Source organism: Diadema antillarum, unplaced genomic scaffold (assembly GCF_040938485.1).
Source record: "Diadema antillarum isolate AM-2024a unplaced genomic scaffold, OU_Dant_1.0 seq00000889_RagTag, whole genome shotgun sequence".
In the NCBI taxonomy this organism is placed as follows: domain Eukaryota; kingdom Metazoa; phylum Echinodermata; class Echinoidea; order Diadematoida; family Diadematidae; genus Diadema; species Diadema antillarum.
Genome location: NW_027271753.1, coordinates 899131 through 916235, shown reverse-complemented (window position 1 = coordinate 916235; position 17105 = coordinate 899131). Strand labels below are relative to the sequence as shown.

Below are 17105 nucleotides of genomic sequence, written 5' to 3'. Positions count from 1 at the left end.
CTGTAGTCTATTCGTGCTGTCAATGCGAGTGAGTGTGTGGAAGAGATGAATGTAGTAGTAAGGCTGTTGGCCGGTGAGTGCGTACCGCTCGTTGTACAGCTGTGATGCAGACTCGCCGATGGTTGGTTGGCCCCCGCTCGCTCGCTCGTGGGTACCGCCGTACTTCCGAGTTATTTAAATACTTTGAACAATAAATTTGAATTTCAGGCTTTGAAAGCTATCTTTTTCTATATTTTTCAAGGCTCTGCCCCTTTCTCACCCCGTTGTCATTGTACAAAAATGACATAAGCGGCAGTTGGTGATGTCTGACAATTTTACATAATCGGAGTCAGAACATTTTTTTTCTTGTTGTTTCCATGCATCCCCAGAAACAGATCCCTTCTCTCCCTTGTGTGAATGATTAATATAGACTGAGGAAATATGACATTTCTTATATCATAATCTGCTCATATTGACAGTTGTTTCAGGTATGGATTTTAACATAAATCTATGAAATGACTGGTCAACGTGTTCAGCAAATCTAATGACATGTTTAACAATGCTCTGTTGCTCGTTTATCATTGTGTTAGTATATCGATCGTTTTAGAGTGCATTCCTTCGTGGTGAGCTCATTCCATTCACAGTCTAGTTATGCGAGGAAGTAAACACGAACGGCAACTTTTGGACTTCCCCTATTTTTACTACTTTTTTTCGCTCCCCCTCCCCCTTTCTTTCTCAATGCATTGTTCAGGTTCCCATTGGTTGGACTTTTGATTGAACAATGAAAAGATCGTTGATATTAAGGCATTTATAGGGAATTTTTTTTAAAAGATGATAACGATAATTTTTATACTCTTTATGAACTAAGGACATCCTGTATCAAATATTGACATATTCACACAGCTGCTAGGCCAATACAGGTACCTTACAACTACATGTACTGCAGTGTTCATAACTTTTTTTTTCTGACTTACTCTCCTCATATATGTTTTTTTTTTCTCTCTCTCTCCAGCAGAGTCTATCTCTCTCTCTATCTCTCTCGTTTCCTCCATCTATTCACGCTTTTATGAAAAAGCACCTGCAGCTTTGTAAGGAAAACAGACCAGCCAAAATTAATCAAAATTCATGCATTTGCTGCTACCACATTTAGCTTTACCTTCACCCCACCCCACCCTGGTGCATCTCATAGAGACACAATATCCACCAAGCAATAAGCTTATGCGTTTCATTTTCGCAAGAAGTCATTTTCGGAAGTATGACTTCGGAATCAATATATGGGATTTTATGCTCATTATAGGAAAATAAGATAAACAATGATCTTCCGTGCATGACAGTTAGCTTCATAAATTCCCTCTCGATTGTCTTGGTCAGTGTGGATGGTACTCATGATATTGAGCAACAGTGGTAAATTTACATTTTGACGGAGATCAATATTGCTCGCTGTAATGACGAGAGTTATCGATCTAGCCAGGGAGTTAAACAGGTCGCACGCACTGAAGAGCGGAATGTCGCGTTTTCGTCATCGGATTAAATTCATGCTTGGTTCAAGCTTGTTGCTCTTTCAACATCCTTGACCCTAAAGTGACAGTACAGAGACGGAAAAGAAAGTGTTCCAATGGAAAACAAAAACACGATGTTCAGTTTAACACAAGTACCAAATCCATCTATCATGACTGCAAATTTCTAAATGTCTATCATTTTGTATGTTTATTTTGTGTTTGTGTGTTTGTGTGTGTGTGTGTGTGTATGTGTGTGTGTTGTGTTTGCATATGAACTACACGCATGATGCATGTATAAAATGCGCTAATCGTTGGCTCCCATCTGTTGAAGGGCTAAGTAGTCACTCCTATACTGCAATAACGACCATAGTGGAGAAATCACATCTCTCTGTATACACACAAGCACACACACACACACACACACACACACACACACATACACACACGCACACACACACACACACAACACACACACACACGTATACATGGAGAAATAAGATGTATATAATCGCACCCATGCAAGGCGTAATACATTCGTCTGTTGTCACATTAAATCCAGGTATGTCGTAATTACTAAGACTGTTTTGGTTGTATTAAATGGATAGTGTAGTGTGATCATGAATGTTTTCTATCACCTTGGGATCCTCAGTGAACGTCTGGTGAAACGACGACATCGATCGGATGTCGCTTTAAAGCCACAAGTTGCTTCTCAAATCCGGTTCGCTCTCCCTGCTACTGTAACAAGCGCGAGATGGAGAATGGCGAGAGTGTCACTACATATGCATTGATCAATTCGTCCGACGTAGAAACTGTCGACGTGTTAGAAATGACGTGTCATTCGTTGCCACAGCCAAGGCCGTATTTACCCTCCCCTCCTTTTATTTCTCGTGTGTGAGTCTTTTCTTTCTTTTTTCATTTTTTGGTACCATGGATCGATAAATAGACATTGGAAGCTTTTTGAGCACACTCGTATCGAACACTTTGGGCCGATAGGCCTACTGCCAAAAATAATTCTTTTGGTGTTGAGCATAATTACAACAAGCCGACCTTATGTTCGAATTGAGGATGACACGTGTTATTGTTTATCGCAGAAAGTCGGGTATTGATTTTCTTCAGTTACTCAAATTAACTGTGATCGAAAACAAAGCTTCATGGTCGGAGAAGAAAACGAAAACAACCTCTACACGAGACAAGGAGAGACCGCTTGTCTTTCCCCTCATTCTTTGTCGTAGAAGAACAGTAATGACAAACAAATTTGTACACCTCAACAATTTGATGTTACAAAACACGAAAACCTTTCGATTTGTTCAAATATCAGATCGTTTTTATCGAATTCTATTTGTTTGGGATTATTTCAACCATTTGTAACCTCTGCTTGATAGGAAATTGCATGGCATGTTTTCTTTCTTCTTTGTAAGGTTACCATTTATTTCTAGCATTTACGCAACTGGGAAGTTCAAAATGGTGCTTTTATAACAGCCTTTGTTATTTCAAGCGTACCCCACCATCATCAAACACTATAGAGGCAAGAATATTCTGAGCATGGCAAGACCTCTTCAAGTATTTTCAATCAGTATCATGACGAAAAGAGTGAAATTGTACCCATGAGCAATACTTTGGAAACGACGATAAGTTGTGAATACATCAACATCTTCTGAAGACAGAGAGACGCGCATGATTATGTAACACTTTAGACAAAGGAACACATGTACAGCGGTCATTGGCTGCAGGGAATATAAATTATGAAGATTTGGGTTTGTCCGTCTGTCTGTTTGCTGTCTGTCTGTCTGTCTGTCTGTGTTTCTGTCCGTGGCGTTGTTTCCGTTCACGTGTCTGCCTGTATCTGTCACTAACGCTCTTTACGTAAAGCTTGTACCATGTTTGTTTGCCGGGGTCCAAATGAAAATGCATTGCTCATATACATGCGCTTTCAGACACGTGGAGTAAGCCTATAACACCTCTTGATTGGCACGACGCGTGGTATATTATTTCAATGTATTGCTCTGTCACATGGAAATCATGCGTGGCTATAGAATTTGGAGTATTTTCAATCTCTTTTCACTGAAAAAAATACAATCATTCCGATGGTGATGGTGATATAATGAAAACAATATTATGCAAAATGCATAATGGTGGTGATGATAAAATGCGTATTTATTCACACTGACTGCATAAGATTCAGAAGTCGTACTCCATTGAATTGTAGAAAACGTAAAGTAAATCAATAACCGACTGCAGTGAAATCATGAAGCTGACCTTTGATAACAAAACGATAACAATAGAAAATGAAGATAACCAACATGGTTTCCTGCTACTTCGATTCATGCTCTCTTACGTTACCAAAGTCAATATTGCAAAATATTTTGATATTACGCACGTAATATTTGGTAGCAGGCATAAAATATCCACTTCACATGGATGATTTTAGCTAGTATGCTTCTACGTCATATAACATCAGTGACGTCATCTGTTTGTCAATTGATTATATACAGTTCACATATAAATGAGGAAGAAATAAGTACAAATTGGGTCTTCATTATTTTGCTCGCTTTGTATGACTGGAGTGTCCCAGCCTTTTTTACTAAAAGAGTCCACGGAATCATTAATAGAAAAAACAAAATTCTCGGTGCCTCAAACCAATCCTACGATAGGCCAACCAATCACTTCGATATCTACTCCAAGGTATAGATATAAAATGAGGTAATTACATTCGTTGCCTTTTTACCTCTCATGTAGCTCTCCCAAATTTGCCTCATTTAATTAAAACTTTGTTTGATTTGAGTGCGATTGGCACAGCAAATTCTGTAGCGACGTACACACAGTCCACATTCCCTGGCATAGAAGGAGTTAAAGGGGTGGGGTACAGTATTGGTGGAGATGAAAAATCGGGCTTTTAACTTTTTGCGAGATACCAAGAAACACTTATGAAATAGTACAGAGCATACCATTTTAAGAGGAATTCAAAGTTTATTTGATGAATTTCGGGTTTGGAATGACTGAAACATCCAAAAACAAGGTAAAACAAAGCGATCGTAATGAAAGGTGGGTCCCACACTTTATTAGAATCGCTCTGTTTTGGATATCTCAGACATTTCAAAACAAATTTTCATCACATGACCGTTGAATTCCTTAACGAATTACATACCCTTTCATATTTCATGAGAGGTTTCTCATTATCTCGCCAAAAATGTTAGAAACCTGAAATTAGGTCTTAACCAAAACTATATGATCCCTTTAATGACCCTTGAAGTTTTCTCCCCATGTGCTGAATCGTCAGAAGAGGGCGCTTGTCCATATAACCGTCTTCCACTGATGGCTGCTGGTTGTACCATACTTTACCAATCCGTTAGTCTGCTCTTTAGCGGTATAATACGTCTGATGTCATTCAATCGTCCTTTATTGTTAGGGGTTGGCATATTTGCAGCCTTCTTCCTGGCGTGAAAAGTGTAGAATTTCCGAGAACTAAAACATTATGGAATTAGTGATGTTTTGTTGGATTGGTGTAAAAGTTATTTAAAGTGATAGAAAACAACATGTCATCAATAATAATTTCGAATCTCAATTACAAACTATAAGATGTGGAGTGCCCCAGGGATCCATTTTGGGACCCTTATTATTTTTGATTTATATGAATGATGCTTACAATGTATCCAATATTTTGCGGTTCATTCACTTTGCTGATGACACAAGCGTCTTTATGTCTGGTAATGATCCTCAAAATTTATGTAATCGATTCAATATGGAATTAGAAAAACTAACTCAGTGGTTATCCGTTAATAAATTGATTTTGAATATTAAGAAAACAAATTATATGATATTTACCAAAAGATATATGAATGTTGATATTGATGTTAAAATTGGTGAGAACAGATAAAATGTGTTTTCTCAACAAAGTTCCTCGGAATAACAGTTGACAATCAATTAACATGGCATGAGCATATTGGTAGTGTCTGTAATAAAGTATCCAAAGGTGTCGCAATATTGAATAGATTACGTTTTTTTACCTCAATGTATTTCAAGAATGTTACATAATGCAATAACACTTCCACATTTGAATTTATTGTAACATTGCCTGGAGTGATTCAACAGGTTACTGTATGAATAGACCGTTTTATTACAAAAGAAAGCTATACGAGTACTTTCCAATTATTTTTTCTGAGCGCATACCAAGCCTCTTTTTGCCAAATTGAAAATTATGAATACATTTGATTTTAATTATTACAACAATGCAATCTTTATGTTTTTGTGTTTTAAAAATGAAATACCTCGTCATATATTTTTGAATTTTGACGTCAATAGTAATACACACGCTCATAATAGTAGATTAGCCAATAAAATTCCATATTCCTCTGTAATAAGAACTGATGTTTCAAAACTTTCTATTCTTTATAAGGACTCAGTTACATGGAATAGTTTGAGTGATTGAATAATTTGTAGTACTTCATTACATATTTTCAAACGCAGATTAAAAGCATCTATGATTGGCAATGTTTAACACCAAAAAAAGAAAGTAAGGCATATAATATGTTCGTGTATGATATGTGCACATGGCTATATGCACGTGCGTGTCTGTGTGTGCGTGTGTGTATGCCTGAGAGTGTGTGTTCTTGTTTGCTTGTATGACTGTATTTTCTTTATGATTTAGGAACTTATTTTATTCCCTTTACATACAATTTAACTCTGTACATACATAACTTTTATGATACTTGATTGATGGGATTCGCTATGCATGACATGTTTGTGGTTTTAACCTGGATAAGCAACTTTGCTTTTGTTATCCCCATCCACTTTCTTGTATTAATACAGCCTTTTGTGATGACCTATACGCATTATGAGTTGTCATGTAAACGCAGTATTGCATTGTTTGTTACTATTTTTAATCATAGTCGTATTTTGTTTATATTTTGCCTGATTGTGGAAAATTGAATAAATTGAATTGAATTGACTCTCAGGTAAGAATTCCCGGGACTTGTTTCCTAATGATGCGTGTGTGATTTGTTACTTTTTAAACTATAAACACGAAACTGTCACGGCTTTGATGAGTGTAATGCTATAGTGGTAAAATTAGTTTGGCTATCACACCCTGTGTAAGAAATCATAATATATTCTTATCATGATACATGTGATAACTGTTATTACTATTCTCAATGTAATCACTATCATTACTATTATGATTCTATGATTATTTATGAAGAATTAGCGTAATAGCAAGGGATGCGTGGATATCAGCAGTAAGGATTCGAGTCCTGTTACAATGCATTTGTACTATTATTCTATGCAACTGTACTTGCATAGAATAATACTCGTTATAATGCATGTATGTTTGTGTGTGTGTGTTTTGTTTTATGTCATGTCAGTCGTTGAATATTTCATGTTATTTGCATTACTGTTAATCTCACTAAGTCATGATTATTGATGAAATCACGATTCACATCATCGCATCTAGATCAATCCAATGAAAATCATATGCCCTAAAGTTAGATTTCGGAATAAGGATTACGAGTGGTGATAACTAATAGATTCATCTTCTTTTATCATTTTTAATTAGAGTTACAGATTTTCTCATATATGTTGGTATCAAACATTGCATCCAGGCAGCAATACATATTTATAGGCAACATTGACAATTTGTTTCTTATCTGCCGTTGTATTTTTTTCTGTATCTTTCTCAGTGGATACATCTGTACTGCTTGCATGCCTTGCAAGGCAAGTTCATGTTATTTTACGTGATGGTTTTGATGTCCTTCCTTTTCATTTGTTTCATTTTCCGTATTATTATAGATTATTACCATTTTACGCTTTGGTCAAGTTTATAATTCTATATACTGCACATCAATCATAGCTTCTACCAATAAACAAAGGATGATAATAAATTACCGTCTTTCTTCAGTTTCTTTTTATCGCTTTTCCCCCTTCTATTCCATGGACAGCGTATTTTCAAGTGTCGCATTTTCGTAATCGCTTCAAATTCAAACATTGATATTGTTGTACTAGTGTACTTGTCTTTTCCTCATGGCACGTATAAACCCTTCCAAATGGCGAAACACACACACAAATACACACGTACACACATGCATTCACTCTTACACACGTACGCCGTAAACAGGATGTGAACTCCCTCCACCATCTCACCCCAACATATCGACCTTGTCCCAATCCCCCTCCCGCCCCTTCCCTCACCTATGACTAGATATACCACCGTCCTAGGCCACGCCCATCTCGTCAACATAACCTCCGCTCCATCCCAAGGGCTCGCTGGAAGGAGGGTGTATCAAAACACAGCCGTGCCAATGGCAGAGCTATATAAGTCAGCTGGCATGTTGAGACGACGCCTCGCCTAACCCAGAGGTGGCCCACTAGCCAATTCCAACCTGTAATCGGATGACGGGGAGACACTGAAAGGCAGTCCTATTGCCCCTCGCCGAGCAGCAAATGTCATCAGGCCTGTGTTCGGCCGATCCTTCCACATGCAGGCAGAGCGAAAAGGTGCCCAGACACTCCATTCGAGGCGTTACATAGGGTGCCTCCTATTCAGCTGGTGTAATAATCGTCTGGCTGTCTGCTAGCGTTGGACGTCTCTGTGTGTTTGTGCCTGTTTTGAGTGTTGCCCACAAGGGAAAGTAACTCGTGTAAGATTTACTGTAATATTCAGTAAGAGCTGACGGTCCTACCATCTTCTCCGTTCAAGAATAAAGAACGTTTTTCAAGTTGGATTGGTTGTAGATTGACTTTCTTGTCGTAAATCTATTGTTACCAGCAGCCAACCATGTCTTATAGTGCAGCCTACACGCCAGCTTACACGCCTGTGGTCCCTCGACGTAAGAGGAGATCGAAGTCGGTCCCACCAACAGCTCGCACTCCACTGCCATCAAGCAGTTCCAGTGTTTCAAGCAGTTATACGGGTGCTGGAAAGTCCTACCAACAGCGAGCATACGAAAGCGTGAAGTCCCGCTACATGGTACCGCAGACGATTCCCCCGAGAAAATCCCTGACAAACGCCAACAATTTGATCCCTCCGCCATCTTACCGCAACTCCCTGATGCGCATCGGCGAAACGACTGGGCTACGCGAAGCGGACCCGTATTACTACGCATCACGTGACTACCTATCCCGCACTGGAAGTTACTATGGAACCTACAGTACCCCCAGAAAGCAGAGGAAACCAGCTTCAACTCGCTACTCGCAGTTTTACCCCAACAGCTACACCGATATCTACTCTCCAGGCTACGGGCATGGATACCTCTACGGCAGTTTCCCAACCAGGCGCCAGAGGGTTACCGTGGGCTACAGACCCGTAATCGTAGAGTCGCATGACGACCTAGGTAGGGTGTCCCACTACTTAGTCTAATCCCATGTCACCTGTAGCAGCCTGCTGGGCCTCCAGAGTCCATAAATTGTTATTTTTCCCCCTAAAATTGCCACAATCTCTCACCCACTTGAAATCTCTACTGGATGATCACAAGGCTTTCACCTTGCTTCTGATTGGTCTATCAGCAGTAGATCGTAACATGCTGAGATTGCGAAGTCAGATAGTGAGCGAGATAAGAAATGTCCCCCATCGTATCCATAAGTGCACCGTACTGGAGAGTACATTCATTCATATGACAATACACTTGGCATTTTTTAAAACAAAAATAGATTATAAGCAGCCATTTGTTAGTCTTGAATCTTTAGACAAGAATGACGTACCTGTCATCAGACAGCTATAATAGGCCTAGTTATCTTGTCTACGCATTTGTGATTTCGTCATTCACATTTTTGTAAGAAAAGTTTTATTTTCTATGAGAATATTTTCTTATTCATCGTCATCAACAAAAGATACAAATATACATTCATACAATGTATATAGTTCCTAGCGGCATAAGAATCCCCCTTTTCGCATTTGAGTATAATGCAGATATTGATTGCGATACTGTGTACTCTATAGTTTATGTGTGATTTTGTTTGTTTGTTATGACAATACACTTTCTATTGTTTTTCAACGACATATGACTAACGTAATATAGAATCGTTTGGGGATTTTGTTCAGTGCAAACCATGATGTAAATAAGCCATTTTTAATGATCACATTTTATCGTTTTTTAACTTCCAAAGCGCAAATATTACTGGCTGAAGTCTAATGAGTTGGTGTGTTTGTACTTCTCCTCTGAATTAAGAATCGGATTAAGTTTTATATTTTTGATTTGACAAAAAATGTTAAGCCATGTAAATCTAATTGCTGAGAAGATTCCATGCACCCCTAATTTGCATGATATCAGCGCCACCGCTAGCTGAAGCACATCATTTATACAAATGCTATTCACGTTCCCTGCAGCTTCACAAGCAAACATCCTAAATTAATCAGAAACCAAGCATAGCTTATTTCACCTAGTCCGAAGGCAGCATCTAAGCCTTTGTAATCAATCGTTCACTCTTTGTACTATTGTTTTTTAGTAATCGTCAAATACACTGTGCTGTCCAGAATGAAATTACATGTACAATGTGTAAATCAACACAAATATTCTAATGCAGCATATGTTCAAACACGTATTCACGTCCACGGAAACCCAATCGAAAGCTTTTTCTTTCTTTCTTTCTTTTGTACACACTTGTACATGTTTTGAATCGCAAATAATCTTATGTAGTCTAGTTTTGAGGTAAAAGACTATAGTTTTAGTGCATGGTGGCAAGTAGTGAATATATCATAAAGCAGGGCTCCACACTGACTTTTAGTTTTGGTGGCCCAAAGGCAAACATCCGACCTTATTTGGTGGCCCGATTGGGCCACCAAATTCTTCATTTCTGAAATTTTGGTGGCCCGACGTGCGTTTTTGGTGGCCCCGGGCCACCGGGCCACCGTTAGTGTCGAGCCCTGCATGATAAAGAGAGTGTCTTTCCGGATAGAGGAACAGAAAGAAAGCGCCGAGGGGAATATATGGAAAGAGTTTATTTTTTTCTCTCTCCTCACACGTCAGAATGTATTCACAATTTTAATGTTTCTATTTTAGAACATTGCGTCATATCTTTTTGTTTTGTAATAAATTTGTTAATTTGTTTTTAACGGAGTGTGTATTGGAATCATAATTTTAAGAAAGAAAAATGCCTGATAGTGAATTCTGTGAGTCAAAGAATGACGGAATGCCTCGCCTGAACGTAACATAAGAGCAATGTAGATGGATCTGGTTTTGCAATGTGCGATCTTTGAGACTTGGTGTTATGGCTGAATTCATAAGGCAATTTATAGCCACATGCTCTGGGCTCAGATAAGGTGTGTGTACCCAACATAGTGTGATTGCATGGTTAAAATCTCGTTGGCAAATTATTAAAGATAAAGCCTGAAACAATTTGTTTCTTTGCCTTCTTATGTGTGCGTTTGCGTCTTCAGTGTGTTCTTGCTTTTAATGACTACTGCGTATTAAAAGTCACCAACAGCTCTTAGCTAGACACGCTTGAGTGCACCTGCACACTTGCCTCTCAATCATCTAAATTGTGTGTCCGCACCAGTGCAACATCCATGACAGGGATCACGCCCCTCTGATGACACACAATTTTTTTTGGACAAAATTGACAAAAGCAAATTTAATGATATGTTGCGTTTATGATGGATATATTCAATAAGGACCTATAATTATGTTAAACGAGCTACAGAATGTACTTTTTCTTGCTAAGTTCAGAATCAAGTCTGAGGTTCAAGTAGTAATCACGTGGTGCTAAGGCTGCGTTCACATAGAAGTATTCGGTATTCGGCATTCGGTATTCGGTATTCGCTATGCGCCGTCAAGTCGACCCAGTAGGCCTATCACACCATCACCCGCACCATCAACTCCCTACTTCTCCCTCCTACACAATCATCCCAGCAATAACAATTTCTAAACTGCATCAGAATGTCAGTCTATATGCTTATTTTTGCTAAAGGGCAAATCCAGACCAAAATGTTCATCATTTAATAAACGAAAGATGGTATACGCTGCTCGAAAATCGAACAAGCTTGATTCCCACTATGCTATACTATTCGCAGCTATTCGGTATTTTCGAATAGTGCCCTCTTATGTGAACCGGTGTTAGGAAATCCTATCGTTCGATTCAAGCTATTCGCGTGCCCTCGAAAACGAGCACCCGAATACCCGAATAGTATACTTCTATGTGAACGCAGCCTAATGCAGTTCTAGCTTTGTCGTCAAGCCTCGGGCAAGCTTTTATGTCAGGAACACCTTTATCTTGCAAAGGTATGCCTGGTATTTTAGTCTACCAGTCTGTCACAGCCGAGGTGTATACCACCCCTTTATCTCATTAGGGGGTGCATCTCTCTTGCACTTCCCTGATCTCATAGATTCAATTTCCTATAACTACATTAATAAATCCCATATAAATAAGCTTTTGTCCTTCCATATATACTATAGCTCTGTATTTCCGTACCAAAAAAAAAGAAAAAAGAAAAAGAAGAAGAATGATATAGTTGATGGATGGATGTCACAAAAGGTACAAGAACTCCGGTACTCGGACACTTCCATCAGACAAACAGCATGTAATTCCTGATCAACCGCCTAAAATTTGATGAGCAACTATTCGACACTGACATCACGAACAAAGCAGAAGAAAATATTTGAGTGAAGTCTTTTATCCTAGCCTGGCTCCATAATTAATGTGATGTACAAAAAATATTGGCTAAACTTTTTCGTCACGCCGAGTCGGCCATTTCGGCTTTTATTTTTCATTTTGTTTGTTTTGTTGTAGTTGTTGTTTGCTCTTTACTATTATTGACATAATTATTGTACTGTCAATAGGATAGAAAGTAAACAAACATGTACAGTTATTCTACAACATCTTGAACATTAGTTTGATAACGCGTGGATTAATGGGTGCACTTGAATGCGTTTGAACTTCATTCACGTGTTTTCAGTGTGTACAATGTATACTCCAGCTTACCAAGGGGCGTTTCTGACAATATTGGCCGGGCTAGACATCTTTTTGCACATTTCTCAGTTTCTTTGCACGTCAGTAAGCGTTTGTGTGTGCGGTGAGTGATGACGGTATTTGAAGTTGCTTGATTCCTTGTTAAAATCTACTTCAAGTTCTTATAATTATAGTGAAACGGTAATACACAAGTCACCATACCATTACATAGCTATAGGGATACCTCAAAATCTTGTGCTGCTCTTCGCACAAGGTTGATTCGTAGGCTATAGACTGTAAATCGCTTGCATTCCTGTTTCAATTGACGATGATGAACTTGATTGAGAATTGCTTTGAAACGGCTCGTGAGTGACGCCTATGGCGGAGCGGCGTTCGACGCGGCCACGGCAGTCTGTGGTGTGCGAGATGTCTTCCGCATTCCTGGAATTCCAGGGAACAAGCTGACGACGTTTAACTCAATGACATCACTGGAATGTTTTGTTTATTTCTGCCAATCTAACACAATTTACAGTTTATTGATGTATGAGTACACATAGTCCCACACACTGTAAAGACGTGTACGTAATGGCAATATAGCACAACCCTGGAGAAAATTCCTTAAACGAGATACATCCAGTCTACATTAACTTCACAATAAGTAACGAATTGTATCGCGTCAGTCGCAATATCATGGTATACAAAACGACAAATAACAATGGAAACCCGGTTAGCGCCTTGAGTTTTTAAGGTCAAAATCAGGTGAATGAATTAAAAGATAACGAACTTTTCATAATTTCCTTTCATGTTGCTGGCAAAACTTTATTTTCTTGTTGATATTTTTGTTGTTTGATTTACCCGAATTGACCTGTGTTTCTCCCTCCTCTTGCGACTAACAAATATCATAATGGATGGAACACATGCACACACGCACAGGCATATAAATGCATAAACAAACACAAGCAGCCATTCAAATGCACGTACTACTGCACAACTTCTGCATTATCTGCGCTGGCGGCAGACTTCGTTCACATCAGTGGTAGAAGAGCGTTGGGTTGCGTGTGGTAACAAACAGCAGAAATGCTATATCCATAAATGTGCCGGAGAGCGATGGTATCAGACTGGGGTGGGGTGTCCCTTTCCAGACACCGGGCTCTGGGGGGAACATTCTTGCCGCTCCGATTCATTGAGCCAGGGGTGGTGTGTAAAGCTTATCTTGAAGAGGGTGGTTCCGGAATGTTGGGGTGATACCTCCCCCTCCGTACCGCCCTCCTGTGGCGCCTTTGACCCATTTCCGCTGTGCATTTATAGAGTAACTTTAAAATCTATTTTTGCTACTAAACCAATGGTTAATGTCGCATATGTTGACATTTCCTATGGTCTCAAAGTCAAACTTACATTTCTTCATGTTGACATAGTAGTGGATCATGATATCAGCGTTAGTTAATCATGTATTCATTTAAGGGCCATGCATAACCAAATCAATTTGTGGTCATCATCAGAACTGATTGGATTGTGGAATCAGGCTACATTACACTACTTACTGCAGTACTGCAATGTTTTCTAGAATATCCTCAAGTTTAATGTTATTATTCGAAGCTATTATTGGAAGTGGTATTCAAATCAAATCACATGTAATTTGTTTGAATAATGTATACTATTCCAGAGACGCACAATTATTCAAACATTGAATTGGGCTCTTGTAGCGAGTTGATATTCCAACTGTCTCAAGCTGTCCATTGATGCAACCATTGAGTCTATTTTATTGTGACGTCAGACTTTACCTAATGAAATGATCTAGGAAACATGATAAGCTGAAAAATTTTCCCTGACGTGCTGACAGTGATTTCCAGGGTCCAGATGCACTACCCCGCCCCTCGTATTGCTGGGATTCTGGTCTGCAGCCGCCCAAATCCCAGTTACAGTTACAAGCAGGTGGGAGCAGGCGAGAGATACGCGATATCGAATGCAGCCTGAAAAATGCAGCGTCTCCACTTACTACCACGTGAAGGAATGGGCCTAATGAAGAGCGTCCATTCGTTTTACATGATCATGGTAAGCCGTAGTAAAGTACGGGATTACCGGAGTGAAACTCGCTGGGCTCACATTTTCTTTTCGACAAGCATTATCCCATAGCATGCTAGTCATTAATGGTGTCGAAATTACAACTAACCAAAAGGATGATTTTAAAAAGAAAAACAAATCTGCTTAAAAAGATAATAAACATTAGTTTGTTTAGGCAGAGCTCAACACTAACTTTTTTTCTTCTTTTTTTGCATTCGGATTACAAAAAAAAAAAAAGAAGAAGAAGAAGAAGAAGAAAAAAAAAAGAGAAATGCAGTGACCAGAAATAAACGGAAACATAATCTATCTTGGCCACCAAGGATATCCTTATCCGAAATTTGGTGGCCCGACATCAATTTCTGGTGGCCTTGGGCACCGGGCCACCGGTCCACAGTTAACGTAGAGCCCTGGTACTTTAGGTAAACAGTATAAGTAACAAACCACTAACTTTCCTCTCAGCTGCTTTATGCATTAACCTCCAGCCCGCTAGACGTAGACAGCTATGTAGACGTTCATACTGTGACACATTGCTGAAACATGAATAAGTCCTCTTGAATGTCAAATGATGAATGAGATATGCAGACAGCGAATGCCGAGATCTCCTAATGCATGTCAGCTTCCAGACCGCTCTCTCACTGACAAGCTTCTGGCCACAACAAACTTACAAGCATGCGGACATAGAGGGCGGATTTCCACGATTTCGAGAACAAAATGGCTTGGCGCACAACTGCACTGTACATTACTAACGACTGCTGGCTACTTTTATCATAGCTTCCAAGTTTTCGAGGTAAGCAAAAAAATCTTTGATTCACTAACTTTAACTTCTCTGCATCATCTACAAGCTGTATCTCAACTGATCTTTTTTATATCAATGATTCTAGTCATAAGACTAATGTTTTTGAGAATGGTATTTTCATAATGAGCGATATGAAACAAACATCCACACAGAAACTTATATGCCGACATAAGATTGGTTACTGAGAAGCCGAATAATGACTTTTAAATCGCCATTTTCCGATATCATCAATTTGTCCTCAGTCGAAGCTAAGCCGCTCACCAAAGTACACCAAGCCAAAGTTCAGCCCACAATTCCTCCGCCGGTGCGAGCTGTCACGCTGGGTAAAGCTGATGTCGCCACCGATCACGGCCCACAGGTCCACGACCTGGAGCAGCGAGCAGACGACCTGAAGACCGTCGTCAGTCCCCCTGTCCGAGCCGTCCAGCTAGGCAAGGCCGACATCACGTCCGATGGATGCAAGGACGTCATCGACCTAGGACAGCGGGCTGAGACAACGGACGCCGTCGTCCCACCCGTTCGCGCTGTACAAATGGGCCAGGCACAAGTGGCCGGTGAGCACGTTGCCGATGACCTGGACTTTGATCAGGTTGCTGAGGTTGCCGCCGACTTAGACGTCGGGGTCCCGGTACGAGCCATTCAACTTGCTCAAGCAGAGGTCGCGTCCGACTACGCGAATGACGTCGTCGACCTCGACAATCCCGGAGACGGTCACGTCCAGAAGGCTGAGGTTCTCGACAGTGGTGAATAAGCAGATTCAAAGTAGAATTCGATGTGAGTTTGGCCTGGATGAAGCACGATGATGAACAGTCACAAGCCACGGCTGCATATTCTCATCGGTGACAATGAGTTACAAAATTTAAAGAATCTTACTTTCTCTCTCAAACCCACGTCGTGGCAAATAAAGGAATCTGAAGAAAAGACTGAATACAGATATGAGACATTGACCACGAATTTACCATACATTTGTCAAGGTTTTAACAAGACGATGATCTTCTAATGACACCCTATAACTAATGATATTCAATAATTATCTGAATACACTGGTATCAAACATCTTGATTCACTTTATGTAACGCTTTTCAAACTGTCACTTGCTAGTTACTGCTTATTTCTTCCGTTATCTGCGGCAGGTGTTGTTTTGTTCGAGCAAATTGGCTGATGTTTGTTTCACAGTGTGAGAACTGACATCAAACCCCGTTTAACTCGTCTTCCTTGCAACAAGAGCAAATCTCCCACTATATAGGACTTAATTTTTTTTTCGTGGGTAAATAATGTATCACTTGAGGTAGGCAGAACGCTTGATGCTTCGTGGTTTGTTACGTGTTGGTGTGAATGCGGCGTGAGTGTGTTTACGACGCGTTATCTTGGCCAAGTATCAACACTCGGGGCGCACTTCAAGCTGCAGGTACTCGACACGTCACGCCAGAAATATCTATGATTGGTGGCAGCACATGTGATGGCATTAAACAGGGGCCCAGGATGAGGTCCGTGGTCATGTACTTGCCTCAAAACACATCACCAGAAGATCCTTCTTTCTGGTTTCATTCCCTAAAATAATTTTTCCTCTTAAAGCGTTAGTAAAATCTTCTTCAATAGGTTTCCCCATTATTTCTATTTTTTCCAAAATAAGGAAAATGAATAGGAACTTGCAGTGCATGCAGTTACAGTATCACATATTGAAAGTAAATAGACGCGCTGTTGAGAGTTAATATAGATTAGCTTATGGGGACACACTTCGTCCAATCTGTTTGGTTTGGTGTTTGTTGTCACCACTATTAGAGGGTATGACTGTCACGATACGTTGTAGCGTGCTTATATATAAGCAATCATATCATCGTAGACACGCAGAAACACACACACATACAGATACACATACAAGAAGTACAATACACACA

At 39.8% G+C, this 17105-nt stretch overlaps 1 protein-coding gene across 1 annotated transcript; it reads left to right on the top strand.

The window, feature by feature from the left end:
• The first annotated feature begins 7826 nt into the window (after positions 1 to 7826).
• LOC139740870 (uncharacterized) lies at positions 7827 to 16429 on the top strand. Its single transcript, XM_071651454.1, has 2 exons — positions 7827 to 8800; positions 15450 to 16429. The coding sequence occupies exons 1-2, from the start codon at positions 8245 to 8247 to the stop codon at positions 15956 to 15958; spliced, it is 1065 nt and encodes a 354-aa protein (XP_071507555.1). The 5' UTR covers positions 7827 to 8244; the 3' UTR covers positions 15959 to 16429.
• Positions 16430 to 17105: the final 676 nt, after the last annotated feature.

What these genes read in the sequence shown, in the direction of transcription:
- LOC139740870 (XM_071651454.1), top strand. Translation starts at nt 8,245, where the DNA reads ATGTCTTATAGTGCAGCCTACACGCCAGCTTACACGCCTGTGGTCCCT. An exon ending in AGAGTCGCATGACGACCTAG is followed by an intron (nt 8,801 to 15,449) that starts GTAGGGTGTCCC and finishes ATTTGTCCTCAG; the next exon opens with TCGAAGCTAAGCCGCTCACC.